Source organism: Gopherus evgoodei, chromosome 6 (genome assembly GCF_007399415.2).
Source record: "Gopherus evgoodei ecotype Sinaloan lineage chromosome 6, rGopEvg1_v1.p, whole genome shotgun sequence".
Taxonomy (NCBI): Eukaryota; Metazoa; Chordata; order Testudines; family Testudinidae; genus Gopherus; species Gopherus evgoodei.
In genome coordinates, this window is record NC_044327.1 from 65,011,236 (window position 1) to 65,032,820 (window position 21,585).

Here is a 21,585-nt window from a genome sequence, read left to right on the forward strand (position 1 = left end):
CTCCTAAGAACTTGTTAGACAAGTTTGTTGTTGTAGCTGATTCAGGTGATGACTTGTACTCTTCCTGAAATATTGTGTTACTGGGATTACTTCCACCTCAGGCAAGTGCCTGAGGCTCTGGGGATTTTGTTACTTCAGCACTGAGATTAGGATTGGTATTATCCTCTAGCTGAGTACAATAAGTATAATGCAAATGATGATACTGTTAGTGTTTCTTGTACTGCAGGGTGCTGCACTTTGTAGGCAGTTAAACCTACTTGTGCCAACATCTTGAGGTTGAAGTATTTTCTCTTATCTTCTCTCTCATTTCACAATTTTTATTGGTCTGATGATTTTTCCCAGCACCTCCCTTTCATCCAGAAGATCAGACTTTAAAGTGCCAATGGTGTTCCCAAGTATGGTAACTTGGTTCTTTAATGAAGTAACTTCTGCAGCTTGTCCCAGAAACCCTGGGTCACTTAGGCTGAAAACTTTACTGGAAACACTTTTTTTTCTTCCTGGCAACTGCTCTTGATGTGCACCCTCCTCCAGGAATCCATGGCTTGTTCTTGTGTCTTCCTTCTCTGCTATGTGGTACCTTTAATCATTGCAGTGAGAAACTTAGATATGAGACCAAAACAAGGCTGAGGAGAAAGAGAGGGTTTGAGGCATTTATCTCATAACTGGAAATACTTGACATGAGAATAGATTAAAAGGACTAAATATGTACCTCTTGGATAAGAAACAACTATGGGATGCATGAAATAAATCTGATATTTGAGGAATATGAAAAACAAGGAGAGAGGAATTTAACATAATGAAATGGGGTATAAATAATAATGTGGTGCAATTAATGAAGAGAAAATTTTAGGTTGAATATGGGGGGGGAAATGTATCAAAAAGTACTAGTGGCATGTTTAAACCTAGGGACAAAAATTGGCCAATAGAGGTACAGTCTTGTGTTGACAGATGGTCTGCTCTAGATGGTTCTTTCTATCGCTGGATTCTCCATTGCATAACCATTGCATAATAGGTTGTATTGTCTCCTGTCGCATACTTTTACCCTTCTCAGATGGGAATCACTATTGCCTGACAGAGCTCACCAGCAGGAACACCACATAATCATCCTCCAGGTTGTACAAGGTTTCCTTCAGATCATTCACGCTAAAACCATCTTATAGTGTCTCCCAAGGCAAAGCATGGTGGGTCCCCACCTTCTGTCCTGCCTTTTTCCCCGTTTTCTGTTGCCCCAGGGAAGCAAACGACCCTTTTAAACAAAAACTTAAAGCTGCTTCCGGGGCGTACACTTTCCTTGTTTCACATTGTTTCCTCTTTGTCACTCACCATATGTCTGTCACCAAGTAAAGATTATTGTGAATAATTGTGGCTGTGCAATGACTTGAGAGAGTGAGGGAGAGAAAGCAAGCCTGGTGCTGTAGTTGAAGTCCATTAGCGAGAGTCAGTATATCTTCAGCCAAGATAAATAATACTCAGCTTTTCCGTGCCCAGCTTAGAGAGATGAAATCTGGCATGGTAGGCTTTTTATTTATTGTCAGAAAATAATTGTTACACAGGCCATCTGAAATATCCTTTCAGTTTTAAAAAAAACCACATTGAGCAGATAACTCACTGGGCTGGAGAATACTGGGACAATGTTTGTGAGTATCAAAGTGTGTCACATGAAATTTGGTTTAGAAATGTGCAGGAAGCCGCTTTTTCTTTCCATTTTCTCTGCACTTAATTTGTGTCTGGCATTTTTGTTACACTGTTGTTTAACATTTTTATCTGATACTTCCGCCACTTGTATTTTTATACTCTGAAGGAAGGAGTAGTTATTTGATGAAGTAACAGGGAATAGGGGACAGGAGGGAACAGAGAAATAAAGCTTTTCATGATAGCATATGAGAAGTAAGAAGATATGGTGATGTCTGTATGTAATAACTATGTCAAGTAGCCAATGTGTGGCCTTAAGCCTGAATGTGGCCCTCAGCTGCCCTCATCTTTAGTATGGAGATACATCCACAGGGACATACTCTTCATTCAAGAGGAATTCCACTCTGTGAAAGTTGGAGCCTTACATCTAAGAACAAGATGAATGTCATGGCATAATGGGACCTATATTGTCAGCATCCTGTACCTCTTCATTAAAGATGAAGGCAGCTCCAATTTGTGCAAATTATATGTGGCCATCATACTTCTGGCAAGAAGCTAGTCTTCTTTTGAACAGAGAACACTGTAGAAAACATTCCTGCACAGGGTGTGGACTAGATGGCTTCACCTATTTTCCAGCCATCATTTTTATTATTCTATGATGATAAATTTGTATTTACATTTTTAAATAATTATTATATACTCGGCCCTTATTATATGTATATATCTTTGTTCTTCCCCTTTCTTTCCAAAAATAATACATAAAAACATAATGTATCCATAGTATAGATTGTCACTATGACCTGTCAATTAAATTCTAACATAGATTATCTTGCTAGAAGGTAGAAATAGTGTGAAAGTCATTGCATATTTCACGGCAGTTAGAATGAAAAACAACACAACTACTCTGCACTGTGTGTGTACTCCTGGAATTTAAAAATATTGAAATGGATTTCTTAAAAAAAAAAATGTGGGTAGTAAAATTTCTGTCAAGCTTAGCATTATGTTTCAGTTTGGAGGAAGTTTATTTTCATATAAGTTATGATCCCAAGTCATAAGTTATGAACCTAAGAAAATAGGGGGATATTACAAAAATATCGTCAGACCCTCAACTGTAGATAGGAATTTTGTATGTATTGTGTATTGCGTCACTTTACTGTATTTTAATTCCATATAGAGTGATATTCAGGCAAGTTACTTTCAATAAAATAAAAATGCAGGGGTATTCATGCAGTAGTTACTTCTGATTTAGCATTTAGAATAGGTTTTATTAAAAAGGCATTGAATATGTTCAGTTGATGTACCAATGCTTAGATCACCGTAAGTTTGAGATTTCATTTAATAGGAGCAGTCTCCATTATGTGCAGAACTGGCGCTAGTGTTTTTAGCGCCCTAGGCGCACGGCCATTTCGCTGCCCCGCGCGCTGGTCCCGCAGCTCCGGTGGAGCTGCCGCAGGCATTCCTGCGGAGAGGGTCCGCTGGTCCGCGGCTCCGGTGGAGCTGACGCAGCCGTGCCTGCGGGAGGTCCACTGGAGCCGCTGGAGCAGCAGACCGTCCGCAGGAATGCAGTGGGACCAGGGGACCCTCCGCAGGCACGACTGCGGCAGGTCCACCGGAGCCGCCTGCCCCCCCCCCCCCGCCGGCAAAATGCCGCCCCCCAATAATCCTGGCGCCCTAGGCGATTGCCTAGGCCGCCTAAATGGAAGCACCGGCCCTGATTGTGTGACTGCAGGAGAGGCAGGGGCCTGCCTGATTTCTATATAGGGTCAGAAGCAGCTTAGAAGTCTTGCCCTCTCCAGTCTTCTGCCAAACCTAATTAATGTATACCATGGCTAGTGCTGTAATTGCAATGCATGTGGCTTCTGGCATCTCGAACCATGACGAGACTGAATTGAAATGCGGTTGGAGGGAAAGTTAGTCAAGGTTGTGTGGGCATACAGTAATACAAGGAATAGGTCTGTTGTTTCATCACTCAAGTGACAAGCTTTTTATTGTGTTATAAATGAGTAAATTATGCAAAGTACCTTCTTAGACCAAAAAAAGAGAAAAGAAATCCTGATAGGAAGGAAAAGGACTTACTAACAGATTTTCTAGGCTTTGTCGATTTTAAACATGTTTTCCACACTACATCCTTTCAACCAGAATGGTGGAGGAAAAGTGGGGGAGACATTTTTGTTATCTTATGCCAAAGTCTCTTCTTGATCTATCATGAAACCCTTGGATGTGCCTGAAATGTTTGGGAGCCTAAGATGTATGTCTGAGTGTTACAATACGCTGCTTGTGTCTAGAATTGGCACCTCTTGTAGCTCTGTCTGATGGAACAGATTTGAGAGTCACAACTTCATGGCAGGATATCTAGCACATTACCACACAATGTCTTGTGGTTTAGGTTTTTGGGAGGATAATTTTTTGTGGAGGAGGCATACGGTTATTCCATTCTATCATAAAATCCAGTGCTACAACAGAACATCATACAGAACATCATAGTGTGATGACACCATGCAGGCCCCCAATATAATATCTTCTTGTGGGATATGGGAAGGCATGACAACCCTGGGAAAAGCCCAGACAATCCTGCCTGGGTGACCATCTTCACAGAGACTATAGATCCCAGCTTGTGACATTCTAGGCTAATCTGAGCAGTGGGTGACACTATATTCAAGATGAGAGCAGCTGCAATATGGTTTATTTTATTGAATTTAGATCCTTGGCATGTTGCTGAAAAGCCCTGGGTTGTACTAAATTAGAAGGCTTCTAAAGACTATTTTCCTCTCCTTATTGAAGAATGGTGTCAGGATTGGTGGGTAGAGGAGCCATTAATGCACATAAAACTTTGCCTTACATCTAATCTCAGTATGGTTAATCTTAAAACCCATTTCCTTCCTTTGTACTTTGGTTTTTCTGCTTTAGTGTGAACAGTCTCATCTAATGAGAGAGCATGAAGATGTACAGGAGCGAACAACACTACGCTATGAAGAACGAATCACAGAGCTTCACAGCATTATCGCTGAATTAAATAAGAAGATTGACCGACTACAAGGAACAACAATAAGGTATAGCAACTCCCATAGAAGTCTGGGCAAAATTCAGAAGTGGTATACATGGTGGTGTACAATATACATTGGGTGTGAATTAATCAAAGAAGTGGTGTAACTAGACTTGCTATGATTGAGGTTCAGTGAGTATGCAAAATTAGTGTAACATGCACACAAGGAAGTTGGAAACTGGGCAATTGTAGCAGGAAAAGCAACTTACAGGAGGGTGTAAGGCAAAATAATCCACTCCCCATTCCAATTTTTATCTTTCTCCTGTGCTATCCACAACACAACCAAGACTAAATTAAACCCATTATAGAGGTACAACTGAAATTGGCTTCAAGAGCTGTGCCTACTTTCACCAGCAGTTCCCACAAAATACAAAATTGGTGCAAATCAAACTAGTGTTGCATACTCACTGAATGTAAAAATTTGAGCACTCCTTTTTTAAGACATTACTCAGTAAGTTCCAGCTATTTCTTCATGTAAGTTCTAGATTTCACCAAAGAGGAACATTCTTTTCATTCATCTGTCCATATAAGCTGCTTTTAGCTTACTGCGAGGCAAAGGCCTTTTGCCGTTACTTCGTGAAGGAGTTTGCTGAGACCTCACAATACTTTTCAGCTGTCAAGCTTATTGGGACATGAACTCCTCAATCCTTGGTCAGTTAGGGATTTTAAACCAAAATGCCCACTTTGAAAGTACAGAGTTCACATCTCTATAGGTCAGGGGTAGGCAACCTATGGCATCCATGCCAAAGGCAGCGTGCGAGCTGATTTTCAGTGGCATTCACGCTGCCTGTGTCCCGGCCACCAGTCCGGGTGGAGCTCTGCGTTTTAATTTAATTTTAAATGAAGCTTCTTAAACATTTTAAAAACCTTATTTACTTTACATACAACAATAGTTTAGTTGTATATTATAGACTTATAGAAAGAGACCTTCTAAAAAGGTTAAAATGTATTACTGGCACGTGAAACCTTAAATTAGAGTGAATGAATGAAGACTCAGCACACCACTTCTGAAAGATTGCCGACCTCTGCTATGGGTTATACTTACTTAAAATTCTACCCATGTAGCACTGTGTGGGTTTTCTGGCTTATTTTCCTGCCTGTTTTTCAGTAATGGCTGTTTCGTTTCTTTATCTCACTAAAGTCTATATGGCCATCAAGCCAGGAGCTCTTTTGTTTAAAATATATGCCCTGGAAAAGGTATCTTAAATTACAGAAGATAATAATATTCATATATTGTAATTACAGCATATACATATAATTGCATTGCATTAATATTATATGAATAGGTAAATAGTGCAAGTTCTGCTGTAGGTAAAGATGCTAGGCTGTGCACGCCCCTGAAGGCCAAAGTGGCTTCAGGGACATGCACAGTTCTGCTACAGTGATAACGCACCTAGGCACAACCTCTCCCCACCCATGGCAGCTTTGGCATTCCACATTAGAGTCCTTTGTGCTCAGATCCCTAGACCACACTTCTGTCCACTTATATTTGAGTCCATTCTGCTGTGATGATGATGATGATAAATATTTACAAGTGAGTAATGAATTCTTATTTTGCTTTCCTTTAATGGTCATTGTAGCTAGTTTTTTCTCACAGACCAATACATTTAAAAAAAAAACTGTGAACAAGGTGAGCTTAGAGAGCTTCTGTTCAGCTTCTGAACACAGTGAAAAGAAAGAAAATTAATTCTTCGCTGCTGTCATTTCCATACTGTCATGTAACAACATGTCAGGCTTCTGCTCTTGCCCCACTATGTTAGCAGGTGTTGGAACCCTGTAGAAATGTTGGTTAATTACCTCTGGCTTCATTGGGACAGGTGTGGACTCCAGCCTGAATATAAGGGATGTTGGTGTGGGTTGGGACAAAAAGATTCTAAAAGAGAGATCCTAGGAGCAACTAAGGCAAAGTCGACCTATGCTACGCAACTCCAACTACATGAATAACGTAGTTGGAGTCCACGTACCTTAGGTCGAGTTACTGTGGGGTCTACAATGTGGGTCGCTCCCGTCGACTTAGCTTACTCTTCTCATCAGAAGTAGAGTTCAGGGGTTGACTGGAGAGCGATCTGCTGTTGATTTAGCAAGTCTTCACTAGACCCGCTAAATTGACCACTGGTGGATTCATCTCAGAGTGTCAGTCCCGGCTGTAGTGTAGATGTACCCTGAGTCTGGGGAAAAGACTTAGGCCTTGTCTACTTTACACAGTTTTGTCTGCAAAGACTGCCTTTTGCTGACAAAACAGTTGAGGTGTAGACACCACAAGACTAGTTTTGGTGGCAAAACTCTGCTGTTTTGCTGACAAAACCAAACCAACTCAACGTGAGGCATAGAGAGCTTTTTGCGGCAAAGTTTAAGAGACAAAGCGTCAGTGTAGACACTGCCATTTGTTACGTCAACTTAACTGCCCTCCCCTAGTATCCCATAATGCCTTCCATGACCACTCTGCTCATTGTTTTGAACTCGGCTGCCCTGCATTTAGCTATACAGGCATGTGCCCCTCCCCTTTCAAAGCTCTGGGAAATTTTGACATTCCTCAACCTGAACTGCTCACAAAGCCGATGAGGATGCTGCTCCCTGTAACTGAGGAGGCTGTTGGAGAAATCAGAGGGAATTGGAACCATTAATGTGGAATGTTCTCCCTTTGGGTTATAGATAGGGTGACCAGATGTCCCGATTTTAGGGTCTTTTTCTTGTATAGGCTCCTATTACCCTCCACTCCCTGTCCTGATTTTTCACATTTGCTGTCTGGTCACTCTAGTTATAGATTCTTTCTAAGAATTACTGACATGGGTTTAGCCTCCAAATCCATACAGAGTACAACCCTGGCGCTTCAGCGCATAAACAACGTCCATGGAATTCAGTCTTCTGCTTTGCATGCTTGATGTAAGTTAAAAGCATCTCGGATCACATTCTCCAAAAATATCTTTAGCGTTCCCCGAGTCTTCTCATAAATGAGATCTGAAATGCGCTTCACACCCCCACGACGAGTCAAACGACAAATAGCTGACTTTGGCTTCATAATACCCTGGATATTGTCCCTCAGTACCTTTCTTTGGCACTTAGCACCTCTGTTTCTGATACCCTTACCTCCCTTACCATGACCAGACATGTTCACTAGGTTTACAGACGGAGCGGCCTGCTGCTGGGGAGGTATGGGGTGTGGAGAGACTGCTCAAGTTGCTGTCTGAACTTAGAGACAGCATGCCCAGACGCTTACTCTCCCTCAACACACACACACATGCCATCTCTTTCACATATACACTACCCCCCCCCCCCACAGTCTCTCTCATACTTCCCCAAGTAGATTAATGCTTTGGTGGTGGAATCTCCTTCCTCAGAGGTTTTTAAGGTCAGGCTTGACAAAGCCCTGGCTGGGATGATTTAGTTGGGAATTAGTCCTGCTTTGAGCAGGGGATTGGACTAGATGACCTCCTGAGGTCCCTTCCAACCTTGATATTCTATGATTCTAACACACACAGTGTTTCTCTCTCTCCACAACACACACACTCTTCCCTACTCCACCCCACACTTCAGTTGAACTGCAGCTAGCAAGCTAGTAGGATGCCCATGGAACGATGCGATTGAGAAACCCGCATCACGTGACACTGTACATGCCCCATGAGGCACTGCAAACCCTTCCGAAAGCCCCCTACGGCCAGTTGCATAGCAGGATAGCTACCCACAGTGCACTGCTCTCTGTCGATGTAAGAGCTGCTAGTGTGGATGCACTCTGTCCACACAAGGAGCACAGTGTGGACATGCAACAGTGGTTTAATTTAAGTGGCATAACTTTTGTCGGCAAAGCTCTATAGTGTAGACATAATCTTAGTTTAGGGCTTCATGTAGTTCTATTTTGCTATTACTTTTCTGTTAAGAAAAAAAACTCAGGAGTGGGGATTATTTTTTTACCATGAGTGTCTCTCTTACGCTTCCAAATGTGCATGGAAAGATGAAACATTACTTGTGAAATCGCAAGATTGTCAGGCCATCATTTGGAAAGTGATTTAAATCTGCTGAATCACAGGGCAAAGAAATGCATCTCCCTGGTGCTGCCATGAAAGAGTTGTACAGCATCTGTACCTTTTAGCTGACGTAGTGTAGAAAGGCTTGATTTACTGTTGCCATTCTTAATGCTTCCTTTTAAATAAACCATACTATTATGTAGATGGTCAAGATAAACCAAAGTTATACAGTAAATTTGATTGTCTAGTTTAGAATCTTTAAATTGTTGCCTTGTTTTGAGGTGAGCAATGCATGAGCAGAATAAGGTTTTCAGTCTAAACAAACAATTGCAACCGATTTAAGAGAGTTTGACAGATTGCATAAGCTAATTTATATTTTCCATTTAGAAAAGATGGCTTTTTTCCCCAAACACTTTGGAAGGTGAAGGCAAACGGTTCAGGAAGTTGCAGAGTAATGGCTCATGCATTGTTCAGCAAGCCCAACTGCAGAGTTGTCAGATCAAGTGCCATGGCTGCACCTCTTCTCAGACATACACAAAGAGTTGTTCTTAGTAGTAGTATTGTATGAAATATTTTTAGATGTTTCCAATAAACTTCTGGATTTGACAAGGCCTTTATAGGGTACAGCAAGTTCCAGATGCATGGCCACATGAAGCTAGCTCTTGCATTATGTTCTGCCAACACTCCTGATGCAAATGAAGTCACAGCGGTTATGGGATCAAGCCAACAATCATTCCTAATTGTCTCGTCTCACTGATGTTGCTGCAGTTTGAGACAGCTCAGCTGGCTTGGGAATCCAACCAAAAAAAGAGGAAACTGTGAAATACAGCTGCAACCAATTTGGTATTTGGTCTGGAAGAGAGCTGCCTGAACTCTTGTACTGTTGAGCCCTGCTTAGTTTCTGAAAGGGGGCTGATATATCATTTACCCACCACCAGATCATAAGAAATAGTCTGTAATTTGAGGGAAGCAGAGCAGTTAAGAAGGTAGCTTGCTGAGAGAGACAATACATTTCTTTCTTATATAGTCAAGAATAGAAATGTTGGCTCTGTTTGCATTATCTAAGAGTTTCTCAAACAGTGAGGCTTTAGTGGAGTCCCTAAGAAATCCAAGGCTCAGATGGGAGATTACCCTGTTTAAAACTTTGCTAAGAACACAAGAGCAGTCTTTCAAACTCTTATCTTTCTTTCTTATAAAGTGACTGTGGTTTGGTCAAATTTGCAAAACCAAAGTAACAGGTTTAAGTCAAATTCAGAGTATATGTGTGCAGGAAAGATGCAGAAATATGCTTTCCATACTCTTCAGTGTGAATTTACTTCACTGCAGCATCATAGCTCTGAGCCCCTGTTACCTGTCATTTGGAAGTAGGCAGGTAAAATTATCACCAGCCTCTCTTCCTTCCATTCACAGAAGACTTTGATACATTCATTAGCACTCTTTCCTGAACTGCTCCCCATCCACTGATTTGCACAAGTAACAAAAAGGCAAAGCCAGTCAAATGGGTAGGTCCACATGAAGCAGCAGTAACAGTGTGTTAAAAACACATACATATTAAGGTGTGTCAGTTACACCCCAACAGGATTAACCTCTCAAGAACAAAGAAGGTCCCAAACTAAATGATAAAACATTAGATAATACTGTATCTATTTTGAAAGTGAATGTTACTGACCAGGAAAAGTTTATCCCAACACAAGATTTTATTTATTTTTTAATCATGGCTTCATCAAGGAAATGCATTTGTCATGCAATGATACAAAAATAAACCTTGCCGCATGATTGAGAACAGAATCAGCTATGTACTGTCTTTCCAGTTTGTCTGTGAATTCAGCAAAAAAATGGGAGAGAGGAGAGAGTGAGTGAGTTGTCTTTCATCTCAATGCTGAAATAGGTCTGTGCAGCTTTCGGACTTTCTTGCCTGCTGGTGTCTGCTTAGGATTCTTAGCAGCTGTCAAAAGACATACAATCTAACCAGTCAACCATTTGTAATTAATGCTGTGCAGCCATGAATTCTATGGCATTACCCAACAGAAAATTCATATGGAAATATGGGTCACCTAGAAACCCAGGAGGAAAAAGGGGAGACAGACTAGGTGGTGTAGTGGACAATATCATCAAAATTAATAATGGTTGGCACTCATAGAGTGCCTTTTATCTGAGGATCTCTGTGTTTTACAAAACATTCATTAAAATATAATGAAACTAGTAAAACAGCCAACACCTACTGTGGTGAAACCATTCTCTGTTTGAAGCTATGAGAGAATCTCAGTGTACACACCTTGAGAACACCCCATCAGAATTCCTAAGTGGGGAGGAGGAAGTGCTGAGAGTTTGCCATTTTGATCATTACTAAGCAGGCTTTAAAACAGTTTTGCACCACTGGAGTGACACACAGCTACTTCATTGCACGGGAGGATCTGGCCTAGTACCTTTTTGTTACTTTTCAGTCCATTTTTAAGCATTCTGTTTTAGTGTGCAGCTATTACACTTCTGAATCCTAAATATAAGCATATATAAAAGATGGTGCACTGATTGGTGCTCTTCAAAAATGTAGGGTAGAAAAGGTAAATTGCACATGTAAAATATACTATTATGTGTACAAAGGGGTAATTTACCGTTTGTGTTCATAGTTACCTAGTTTGAATGTGCAGTTACATGTTTGTAAAGAGGCATGTTTTGCATTCATGTTTCAAGACAAATTTTGGAATATTTGGCTCAAACAACTAAAGATAAATTTGTCAATTTTAGCCATTGTCCTTTAAAGAAGAAAACTAGTCTAAGTCTGAAAGTGGAGCAAGTCAGAGTTGATTAGCATGTGTATACAAGCCATTGGTTTTATGAACAGGTCAGCCTGTCATCCATTCAGGGAGGAGATTCATATTTTAAAATGAATCACTAATTGCAAAGCAGGTTGATGTATAAATGAACAAACAAATTACCCTTTTGACCAAAAGAAAAAGCAGCTCTTTGAGCACTTAGTAATTGTTTTTTGTCTAAAGCTAATTATCATTGGCTTGTGTTGTGCCTAATAATTAACTTATCCATAGAACATTAACCCACATTTATGTGTCTTCAGTAGCCTGTATTTTAATTCATGCTGTTTCTTAGAATCATAGATTATTGGGGTTGGAAGGGACCTCAGGAGATCATCCAGTCCAACCACCTGCTCAAAGCAGGACCAATCCCCAAATGGCCCCCTCAAGGATTGAACTCATAACCCTGGGTTTAGCAGGCCAATGCTCAAACCACTGAGCTGTGGTTTGGATCTCATACTTACTTTAAATATGTATTGCCCATCACCTAAAATACCTTGCTTTGATCTAAAACTTAATTTTAACCTCATTATCTTAATTTTTGTATAATAGATGCTAAGTGCTTGTGATTAAAAATTTAGCTTTCTGTAGTGAGCTGAGTTGCCTTTCAGGGTTAGAAAAGTATGATCATTCCTATTAAAACTACAGTGGGTAAACTAAGGAAACCCTGCTTGGCAAACAAGCTGGAATTTTTCTTATGAGTTGACCTGTTTCACAGGCAGCAGCCTTTCCTTCAGTCAGTGTAGTGATACGTATGGATCATCGTCCTTTCAGCTATTTTGCCCGACAGACATTGTCAAACTTTAGGGCTAATTCCTGCAAGGTACTCAGAGCTTTCAACTCCCACTGACCCAATGGAAGTGGAAAGTGCTCATTACTCTGCAGAACTACCCCGCTTAGACAACAGGCTCTCTCCCCCCCCACCCAGCTGGAGATGCCCTCACAGTTCTCTGCTCTCTCTCCCTCACCAAAGAACTCCATTCCTGCTCCGTGCTTCCTCCCCACCCTAAAATCATCCACCTCTCTGCTGAAATAGCAGCAAAATAAACCTCTGCAAAATACTTAGCTTAATGAGTAGCCAAGTAGGGGTACAGTAAATTCACTCATCAAAGGGTTTTGGTTCTTTGTTTCTGTGCCTATGCTACTGATGTTTTTCCTGCTGGTTAAAATGTACGTATCTGAAAGTGACAATTTATAAAAAACTGAAGCTGATTAATAAAATCAGGTCTTCCTGAATGTCATTTTTTGAGTTAGATTAGCAAATGGATTAAAAAAGAAAAGAAACATTTTAAAGTGCTTCATTGGGCATCGTGAACTCAAATTCCACTGCTGTCCTTATCTGCTTCTCTCCATTCCTTGAACTTTACATGTGAACTAAGGGAGAAGAGACTCCTTTTATAAATCTCACTACTTCAGGTAATGCCCAATAGCGCTCAAACATTTTTGAAGGAACCCACTTGACAAATAATAGTGAAAGTATGTAATATGCAAGGGTTTGGTTTTCCAGTAACTCCAGCAATTCTCTGCCATTCTAATTAATCTGTACATTATCTTCCAATAGATTTCAAATGAAAACCCACTTGGCAACAGGAGAATTTAGAGAGAGAGACAGACACACTCTTAATCTGGCAATACATTTTCTTATAGTGAACGTTAGTCTGGAATGATCACAAGAACTTCAGTGAAACTTCAAAATATGGAAATGTGAGCCAGATCCTACTCACCACATAACTGGTAGTTGAGAGTACAGTGCAGAAAGTCAGTTTCTTTTATGGGAAGTATACCCTGGTCTATTTGATGATCTTGTTGAGCTGGAGAATGTTTCTTGTCCAGTATGTACCCTACTTATTGTGACTACAGGACTGAAAGGCTGTAGAGTTACTTATTCCTTCAATAATAATTTTTTCTTGTGCCTCTACCCCAGGGAGGAAGATGAATATTCTGAACTACGATCAGAGCTCAGCCAGAGCCAGCATGAGGCTAACGAAGATTCACGCAGCATGGACCAGGATCAGACTTCTGTTTCAGTACCAGAGAACCAGTCCACTATGGTCACTGCTGACATGGGTTAGTGACTTTCTGAATAGACAGGATGTCTCCTACTAGTGGAAAGCCGTTATAGCCTTTAAAATACTGATCAGAATGCTCAGAGGGGAAAGAAAATAAATCATCCAGGCCTTGTTAATCAAGCCAAAGGTGTTGAGGAATTCTCTAGGAGAATAAACAGTAGCATTTAAAGTAATCTGAGAACCTAGCTTCCAGGCCTTCAGAGCTAGAATAGCTGCAGAGGAAGAACAGAAAATGAGCTTGTCAGGAAGAACTGAAGTGCCTAAATGAGTGCCCTTTGGGGAAGGAGAAAATGGAGGGAACACACACACTTACCCCCTCTAGAACAGTATACATGTTCTGACTTGACCATGTAATTGGAGATTAATTGGATGATTTTTTTTTAAATCATATTCCTATTTTGTTATTTTACCAAATAGCAAAAACATTTCATTTATAAGTAACTGAAGATTGTTTTAAATGCTGCTAGTTTATTTAACTATAAAAGGTTGATGGTTGGAAATTGCAGAGGTGAAATAAAGAGAGGCATCTAGAGACATTAATAAGTGGCAGAGCAGTGTGCTGTTTTTAAACTTCTCTCTTCCGGCCATGATTTTTAAGACTTATTGCTTTCTGAGAGCCATTAATTTATGTACAGGTAGCAAGTTTCTAAATGACACTTATCTGTGCTGTGGAATGTTAAGGAAGGTTCTTTATGGCAAAGAGTGCAGTCATAATATTGTTTTTCAGATATGCTCAGACAGGGGATTTCAAAGCTGAAATTAAAGGATAGTTAGTACTAGTGATCCAGTTCTCAGGCTCCAGCAATAAAGATGTTCAATATTGGGGTACGTAGACACACTGCTTTTCGCAGTCTTGGGAGCATCACTGATACCCAAATTAAGGGGGAAAAGTTTGTCTGACTGGATCAGATTCTGTTCTCATTCACATCAGTGTGAATCAGGGATATATCCTTGGCTGTAGTGTAGTTCCCCTTTCCTTCTGTCAGATATTTATTAGATGCTGATTACCACAATGCCTAGACACCAGCGTGCTTTGGAAAAGTCATAATGCACTGGATCTTGATTAAAAAGTTGCACTAAATCCAAAGTCCAGTGTGACTGATCCAAGAAGAGACAAAGATCAAAATATCACAGAGATGTTTTCTAAGTACTTTTATTACAGTCATACAGAGAGTCAAATTCTATCCTCGGATAAATCTGTCTCACTCTGAAGTCAGTAAAAATTCAGTTGATTTTTAATGGCAATTGTGCCTCTCTGAAGGCAGTGTTTGTGTCCCAGTGAAGACTCAATTAACAATATATTTGTGTTTCACTCTTTTCTTTTGCAGTAGCTTAGCAGACACCAGTTGTGCCTTGATCTCTCTTTCAACCTCTTCCCCATTATAACTTTAAGCTTTATCTCAGATGGAAGGGGGAATCTTCTTTGCCATCCCCAAAAAGAACGAGGATCCATCTTAGACACAGAAGGACTCTGTGACACATCACCTATTATACACTGGATGGGTTGTTGTCGGTATCTGAATTCCTGTGACTAATCCACCACTGAGAAAATATGCAGATTTACTGAGTAAAGGGGGTGGTAGTTTATTCAAGTCTTCTAAATCTTCCTGCAAAGGAAGGCTTAATTTAGGGAGTCTATGACCCACTCTTGCTAATAATGGACAGGAGAGGATTAATTTCGGTGGAGGTACACCAGGGATGAATTTGACCCAAATAGTTGAGACTCAATACTTGTTTTTTCCCCAAGACAAGTTTGTAGTTGCTGACTGAAAATGAGGGCAAAAGGAACATGTGGCTTTTCTTGAGAGAGAGACTCTGTTTTTGTTACTGTTTTGTGGTTGTTTTTTTATTTTCAATAATTCATGTGCTAAACTGATGAATGTACATTTTTGGATATGTGCCTGAATGTCACAGTAGAATTTATTCTTAATTGAAAAAATAAATAAGACAAGAGGCTTAGTCTTTTAAACTTGGTATTTTGGTGAAACACATGAGGTCAGATAGTTTAACTTGACACCAAGAACTAGAGTCAGGACTGACTTACACAACCATATTCACTTCAGAAGGATTTTATGGAAGTAAACGAACACTGAATCTGGTCTTGAGCATTGAAACATTTAGTTTCTTTTATTGTGGGATTCTTATTCTGTTTAGAGTGTGTTTTTTCTCTTACTTACTCAGTGAGAGCAGAAATTATGTCCTATATGTACATCAGTACTCTAGTGTAGGCTGGCTACCGTTTCAGCCAATCAGAACTATAGATTAGAAGAATGGTATTATCAGGGTTGTAATGGGTTCAGTCACAGAGACCCCCTGGGGACTGTCATCTGATGTGCTGAAATTACCTCTAAGCCTGTTTTTCCTGATGGTTTGGGACTCCAGAACCCTGCCTTGTTGAGCCAGGCATGCTAGTCCTCTGCAACACAGACCCAGGTCTGAACCACGCCCTCAAAGCTGCAGACTTTAACTGAAAACCACTCAGCGGGTTACCTATCTTCAGCACACAAGACACCCAGTTCCCAATGGGATTCAAACCCCAAATGAATCCATTTTACTCTGTATAAAGCTTATACAGGGTAAACTCATAAATTGTCCGCCCTCTATAACACAGGTATTAATCACTTAATAAACAAAAGTGATTTTATTAAATATAAAAATTAGGTTTCAAGTGTTTTCAAGTAATAACAGACAGAACAAAGTAAGTTACCAAGCAAAATAAAACAAAACACGCAAGTCTAAGCATAATACATTTAAGAAACTGAATACAGGTAAATCTCGCCCTCTGAGATGTTCCAATAAGCTTCTTTCACAGACTAGACTCCTTCTTAGTCTGGGCCCAATCCTTTCCCCAGTACAATTCTTGTTAGTTCCAGCTCAGGTGGTAACTAGGGGATTTCTCATGACTGGCAGCCCCTTTTGTTCTGTTCCACCCCCTTTTATATCTTTGGCACAAGGACTGAATCCTTTGTCTCTCCCTGGGTTCCCCCCCCCTTCCTTCTAAATGGAAAAGCATCAGGTTTAAGATGGATTCCAGTATCAGGTGACATGGTCACATGTCCTGTGAGACCCGAAGACTTCATTCTTTCTGGCCTGACTCACAGGAACAAAGGAAGGCTTACAAGTAAACGGAGCCATTTACAACCAATTGTCCTAGTCAATGGGAGCCATCAAGATTTTAAACCACCATTAATGGCCCACGCTTTGCATAATTACAATAGGACTTAAGAATAATACTTTATTTCTAGCGTCAGATACAAGAATGATACATTCATACAATTAGGATGAACACACTGAGTAGATTATAAGCTTTGTAATGATACCTTACAAGAGACTTTCTGCATGAAGCATATTCCGGTTACATCATATTCACACTTATATAGGTATTTCCATAAAACACATGGAGTGCAACATCACAAGGGTCAAACTTATTATGATTTCTTTTCCAAATGATCTCTTTTAAAAGATTATTTCTCTTGCGTTTCGCCTCATCGCTGAAATTCAAATATATTGTATATTAAATAAATACATGGCACTTTCTCCCTTCCCTCTGCCATTTGTCTATTAAGTAAATTGCATGTGTGTGTGAACGAGATGTACCATATATAAGCATCATTATAGGAAATCATTAAAACAGCAATCTTTTAATTCTTGTTGCTACATTTGCAAGCCTGAAACTCTCCATGAGCTTGTGACTGTTGTTAGTCAATGTGCAGTATTTGCTTCTGTACGAGTGGTAAACTATTTAAAAAAAATGTTTTTAGGGTACCAGGCGTATGCATTTCATTAGTAAGAATGTTTCCAGACAAATACCTTGGAGCAGAATCGCATTGTGAGTAATCTGATCTTTGGGCATAGTAATCACTGTCTTGAGTTTGAATTTAATAACATAGAAAATACTTGGCTTCTGTAAACAGCCTTAAGGAATAAACAGGTTGTTGTATGTCATTTTACATCTCAGGCTTAATTAATTACTCTAGCTTCAGAAATAAGGTAGCTGATCACAAATACAAGAATGACTATATAACAGCCTCACATTTCAACTACCAATAGAAGGAATACTGTCACAGTAGTATTAATAGTAATAACAATGTAATTCATGTGAAGTATCTCTTATCCAAGGGTTTCAAAGTGCTGTAAAATCTTTAATAATTCTGTGAAGTAAAGACACATTAGTAGAAGAATTCTATATTTTAAAAACAATACGCAAACTTTTCAAATTTGGGCGCCTAATGTCTAAATATAGATTTAGTTGCCTACATTTAATTGCCCAAATTTGAAAAGTTTGGCCTATATTCTTTACCTGTGTTACTAATAATACTTTGGATTAATCAGATTGAAAGAATTTTTACAATCCAATTTACTTTTCAATATTAGTTATTTCCTTACTTTTACCACTTCATTGATCCTGGACTGTGATCTGTTTTTTATACCTTAATGCAAGGATGAGACATTTACATTTCCAGCACAGCAGGCAAATGTAGAAATACAAAATATTGCTACACAAAACTACTAACTTTCATAGTAAGCTTATAAGGTATTCCTCCTACTCCCCAACACAAGCATCCTTCTGTCCTTTGTTTATTTTAGTTTTAATATCTCTTTAAAAATAAACCCTTGCGTTAGTTATGCACATCAGGCTAAATCACCATGACCTAATAATAACAGGGCACTGCATACTGTATTAATTCAGCAAGCTTATTGACATGCTAACTACATCAATGTGTCATGATACACTAATGCTTTTAGATATGCTGCTCTTCTGCTGTAGGCAACAAAAACATCAAGAGATAAAATTTATTAATTTCTCTGCTGTATCTTGTAAATCCTGTGAGTGGATTTATGCTAGCTTCCCTTTGAAATATGAGTCTCTGACATTGTTATAAATGGGAGAAACATTCCTTCAGGGCTTGAATTTTGCATATAAGGTCTTGCCTTGTGAAGGAAATATTTTGTAAAATGAGACAAAATGTATATACAGGCATTATTGAGTTTCAGGAGCTCAAGCAAAACAAGTAAATTTTATAATTAAACATTCTTGAAGATGCATCTGTGACCCAGAGATGAATTTTATTAATAAATAAACTTATTTGGCAGATTATTAATGCTAAAGCATATTAATTGTTTTGGTGGTGAGTTGAGTTTGTGGGAAGTTCATACACATACAACTTCAGTAGGAGTTTTACATGCACGCAGGTTGCAGGATCAGACCCTGCTTTGGCCATCCATATTTGTCATTACGTTGATATGTTGATAGGTTTGATTTTAACATGAATTCCCTTTTGCCTGCACTAATTTCACATTCACTCCAGGGCTGCATTTTTTTGCAATCCTACTCCTACACAAAGAGAATTTTTGAACACTTTTGTTTTTCTCCCTGTGCAAAGCTGAAAATATTGCATAAAGGCAAGGGCCCATGATTGCTGCCACTGTCATTTAAACACAAAGGAACAAATGCTACCTTTGGATTTTGAGATAACAGTATTGAGTCTGTGTCTTGAATTCTATTCTGTTCTATATGGGTTCTTATATTGTGCTCATCATCGATACAGACAAGCTTCACCCATATGTTAGAGTTCCATTGTGCCAGAGGAGCGCAGTTGTCGACCATGGTGTTCTCCCAGGGCTTTACGTGGTCATTTAAATAGTCTGGGCCTAGGCCATGGAGCCACCTTGAAGATAAGAACTGAGACCTTGAACTTGATTTGAAATTCTATGTGAAGCCTGTGTAACTGAATGAGAACATCACTAGCACATTGGAGGACATAAGTATTTTGGTTTTAAGGTTGCTTTTATTTCTCCGTAAACGTTAATTGCCCCATTTTTTTTTAAATGACTGCCTAAATTACAGCCACAAAATTTGTACATTGCAAGCCTTGCATTGCATACAGTTGTCTGGTTTTTGTTCATATCTGTGGATATAACTTAGGTGATCAAGTTTGTCAATTTGTCTGGTGTTAATCAAAGAGGTAGATGAGTTTTTGGTTGTGAACTTAAGGTTATTTATTTCATAATCCACAGGTGCCGACTTTCCAAAGTGCCGGGGGTGCTTGACCCTTGGCTTTGTCCCAGGCCCTGCCCCCACTCCACTCCTTCCCCCAACCCCTTACCCATACCCTGTCTCTTTCTACCCCCTCTCTGCCCCGCCTCTTCCCTCCCAGTTCCACCCCCTTCCCCGAGCACACTGCTTACTCGCTCCTCCCTCCCCGCCTCCTGCACGCTGCAAAACAGCTGTTCATGGGAGGCTGGAGGCATGGGGAGGGAGGGGAAGATGCTGATCCTTGGGGCCCACTGACGGGCAGGAGGCATTGAGGGAATGGGCGGAGCTGTTGGGTGGCTTCCGGTGTGTGCTCAGCACGTACCGTTTTTCCCCCATGGGTGCTCCAGCCCCCAGAGCATCCATGGAGTCAATGCCTATGTCATAGTCCCCTGTTCCCTCACATCTTACTCTTTCATAATCAATCTCTGTGATGCTTCATTTTAAATTCAGATTTTCAAAGTGAACTAAGGGAGTTAGGTGCCCAACTCCCACTGAATTTCAGTGGGACTTGAATGCCTGTCTCCCTTAGGCTCCTTTGAAAACACCAGCCATGTGTTTTATATCTGATTGGAAGGTCTGACTGTAATGTGGTCCTAGGTTTAGCAGTGTTATTCCTATTGTATTGTTCCACCTAGGACCTGAATTGATGTCACCTCTTTTAGTATTTGTACTCCTGTGAAAGTAGTGCATTGTCATGAAATATATAAATCCATTGTGTGTTGTACAATGCAATAACTGATTATTGCATGATGCTTTGGTAATTAATGGCCCATAAGTGAATAGAGCCAAGAAGCATCAGAACCCAAGAATGAGTTCAACCATATGATGCACGTCAGGGACTACTGCTGATATTTATCACTGAATGTAAGTTGGAGGTGATGCAATTAATTTGTAAAGTTAATTCACTAGATAACAGGGATCATTTGGTTGTCACAAAATTTGGGAGTGAGTGGGTGACACCCCATAACCCAGTGCTGTCAGACTGCTGGGGGGGAAGGGTCCTCTGGCCCTTGCCTTGTGAGAATGATGATGATGTTTTCATCCTGAAGCACTTTGTGAATGTGATCACGATGTGGAGCCTCACAAGAACAAGGGTTGTTACTGGGGACCCATGAGTATTTCCAATCTTCTCTTGAGTTGCATGCATAGAAGAAACAGCTGTGAAAATGAACTTTTAGCTCTGTAAAATAATCTCTGGGGGTTTTATGTAAGCTTGTGGACACTTGGCAGTAGTTTGAGCACAAATCCCCAAAGTCTTTCCCTTTAGAGGATATTGGATTATATCATCACTGAGTGAACTGGGCAGAAGAGCATTTTGATTCTGAGGAAAAAGTCTTCTTGCTGAGCACAAAGATCAGAAGAAGCTGCAGTAATGGGAAAGAGTAACAAAAAACAAATCAGGACAGTGACATGGGAGTGTGCTAAAACATGATGTCTTTAAAATACGGAGAAAGTTTATCAAACAAGAACGACCACTCCAGATAAGTGGATGAGGCGATTATTTGTGTGATTGTGAGTAATTTGAGAGTTTAGGCTGATGGCATTCAACCCTAGAGATTTGTAAGGAGAAATCAATAACTTGTGCAAATAGGCTGCTGGTATTCAGGACTGGAGATTTGTGAAGAGCAGTGTCAGACTGTAGGAATATACCATTTTACAGGAGTGGAGCCTGTCTTGCTGAAGGTAAGTATTCAATGGTGGTAGTTTTTTAGCTTGCAACACCCAGTGCATGTCTAACATGATCTTTCTGTTTCACAGATAACTGCAGTGATTTGAACTCCGAACTGCAGAGAGTGCTGACAGGGCTGGAGAATGTAGTCTGCGGGAGGAAGAAGAGCAGTTGCAGTTTGTCTGTAGCAGAAGTGGACAGACACATTGAACAACTCACCACTGCCAGCGAACATTGTGATCTAGCTATTAAGGTGCAACAACATTAACTAGTCACTAAATGCATTGTGTGCATACTGGGATACATGATAATACCTTGCATTTATAGCACCTATGATCTGAGAATCTCAAAGCACTTCACAAA

The 21,585-nt window shown here is 40.1% G+C and overlaps 1 protein-coding gene across 5 annotated transcripts in view; it reads left to right on the forward strand.

The window, feature by feature from the left end:
* MCC (MCC regulator of WNT signaling pathway) overlaps window positions 1–21,585 on the forward strand; it is a 356,575-nt gene that overhangs the window by 249,851 nt on the left and 85,139 nt on the right. For all 5 annotated transcript variants that reach the window (XM_030566225.1, XM_030566223.1, XM_030566224.1 and 2 more), the window contains 3 exons: window positions 4,540–4,682; window positions 13,372–13,514; window positions 21,312–21,475. In XM_030566225.1, coding sequence (XP_030422085.1) covers window positions 4,540–4,682; window positions 13,372–13,514; window positions 21,312–21,475 — 450 coding nt within the window. The remainder of the gene's footprint in view (window positions 1–4,539; window positions 4,683–13,371; window positions 13,515–21,311; window positions 21,476–21,585) is intronic.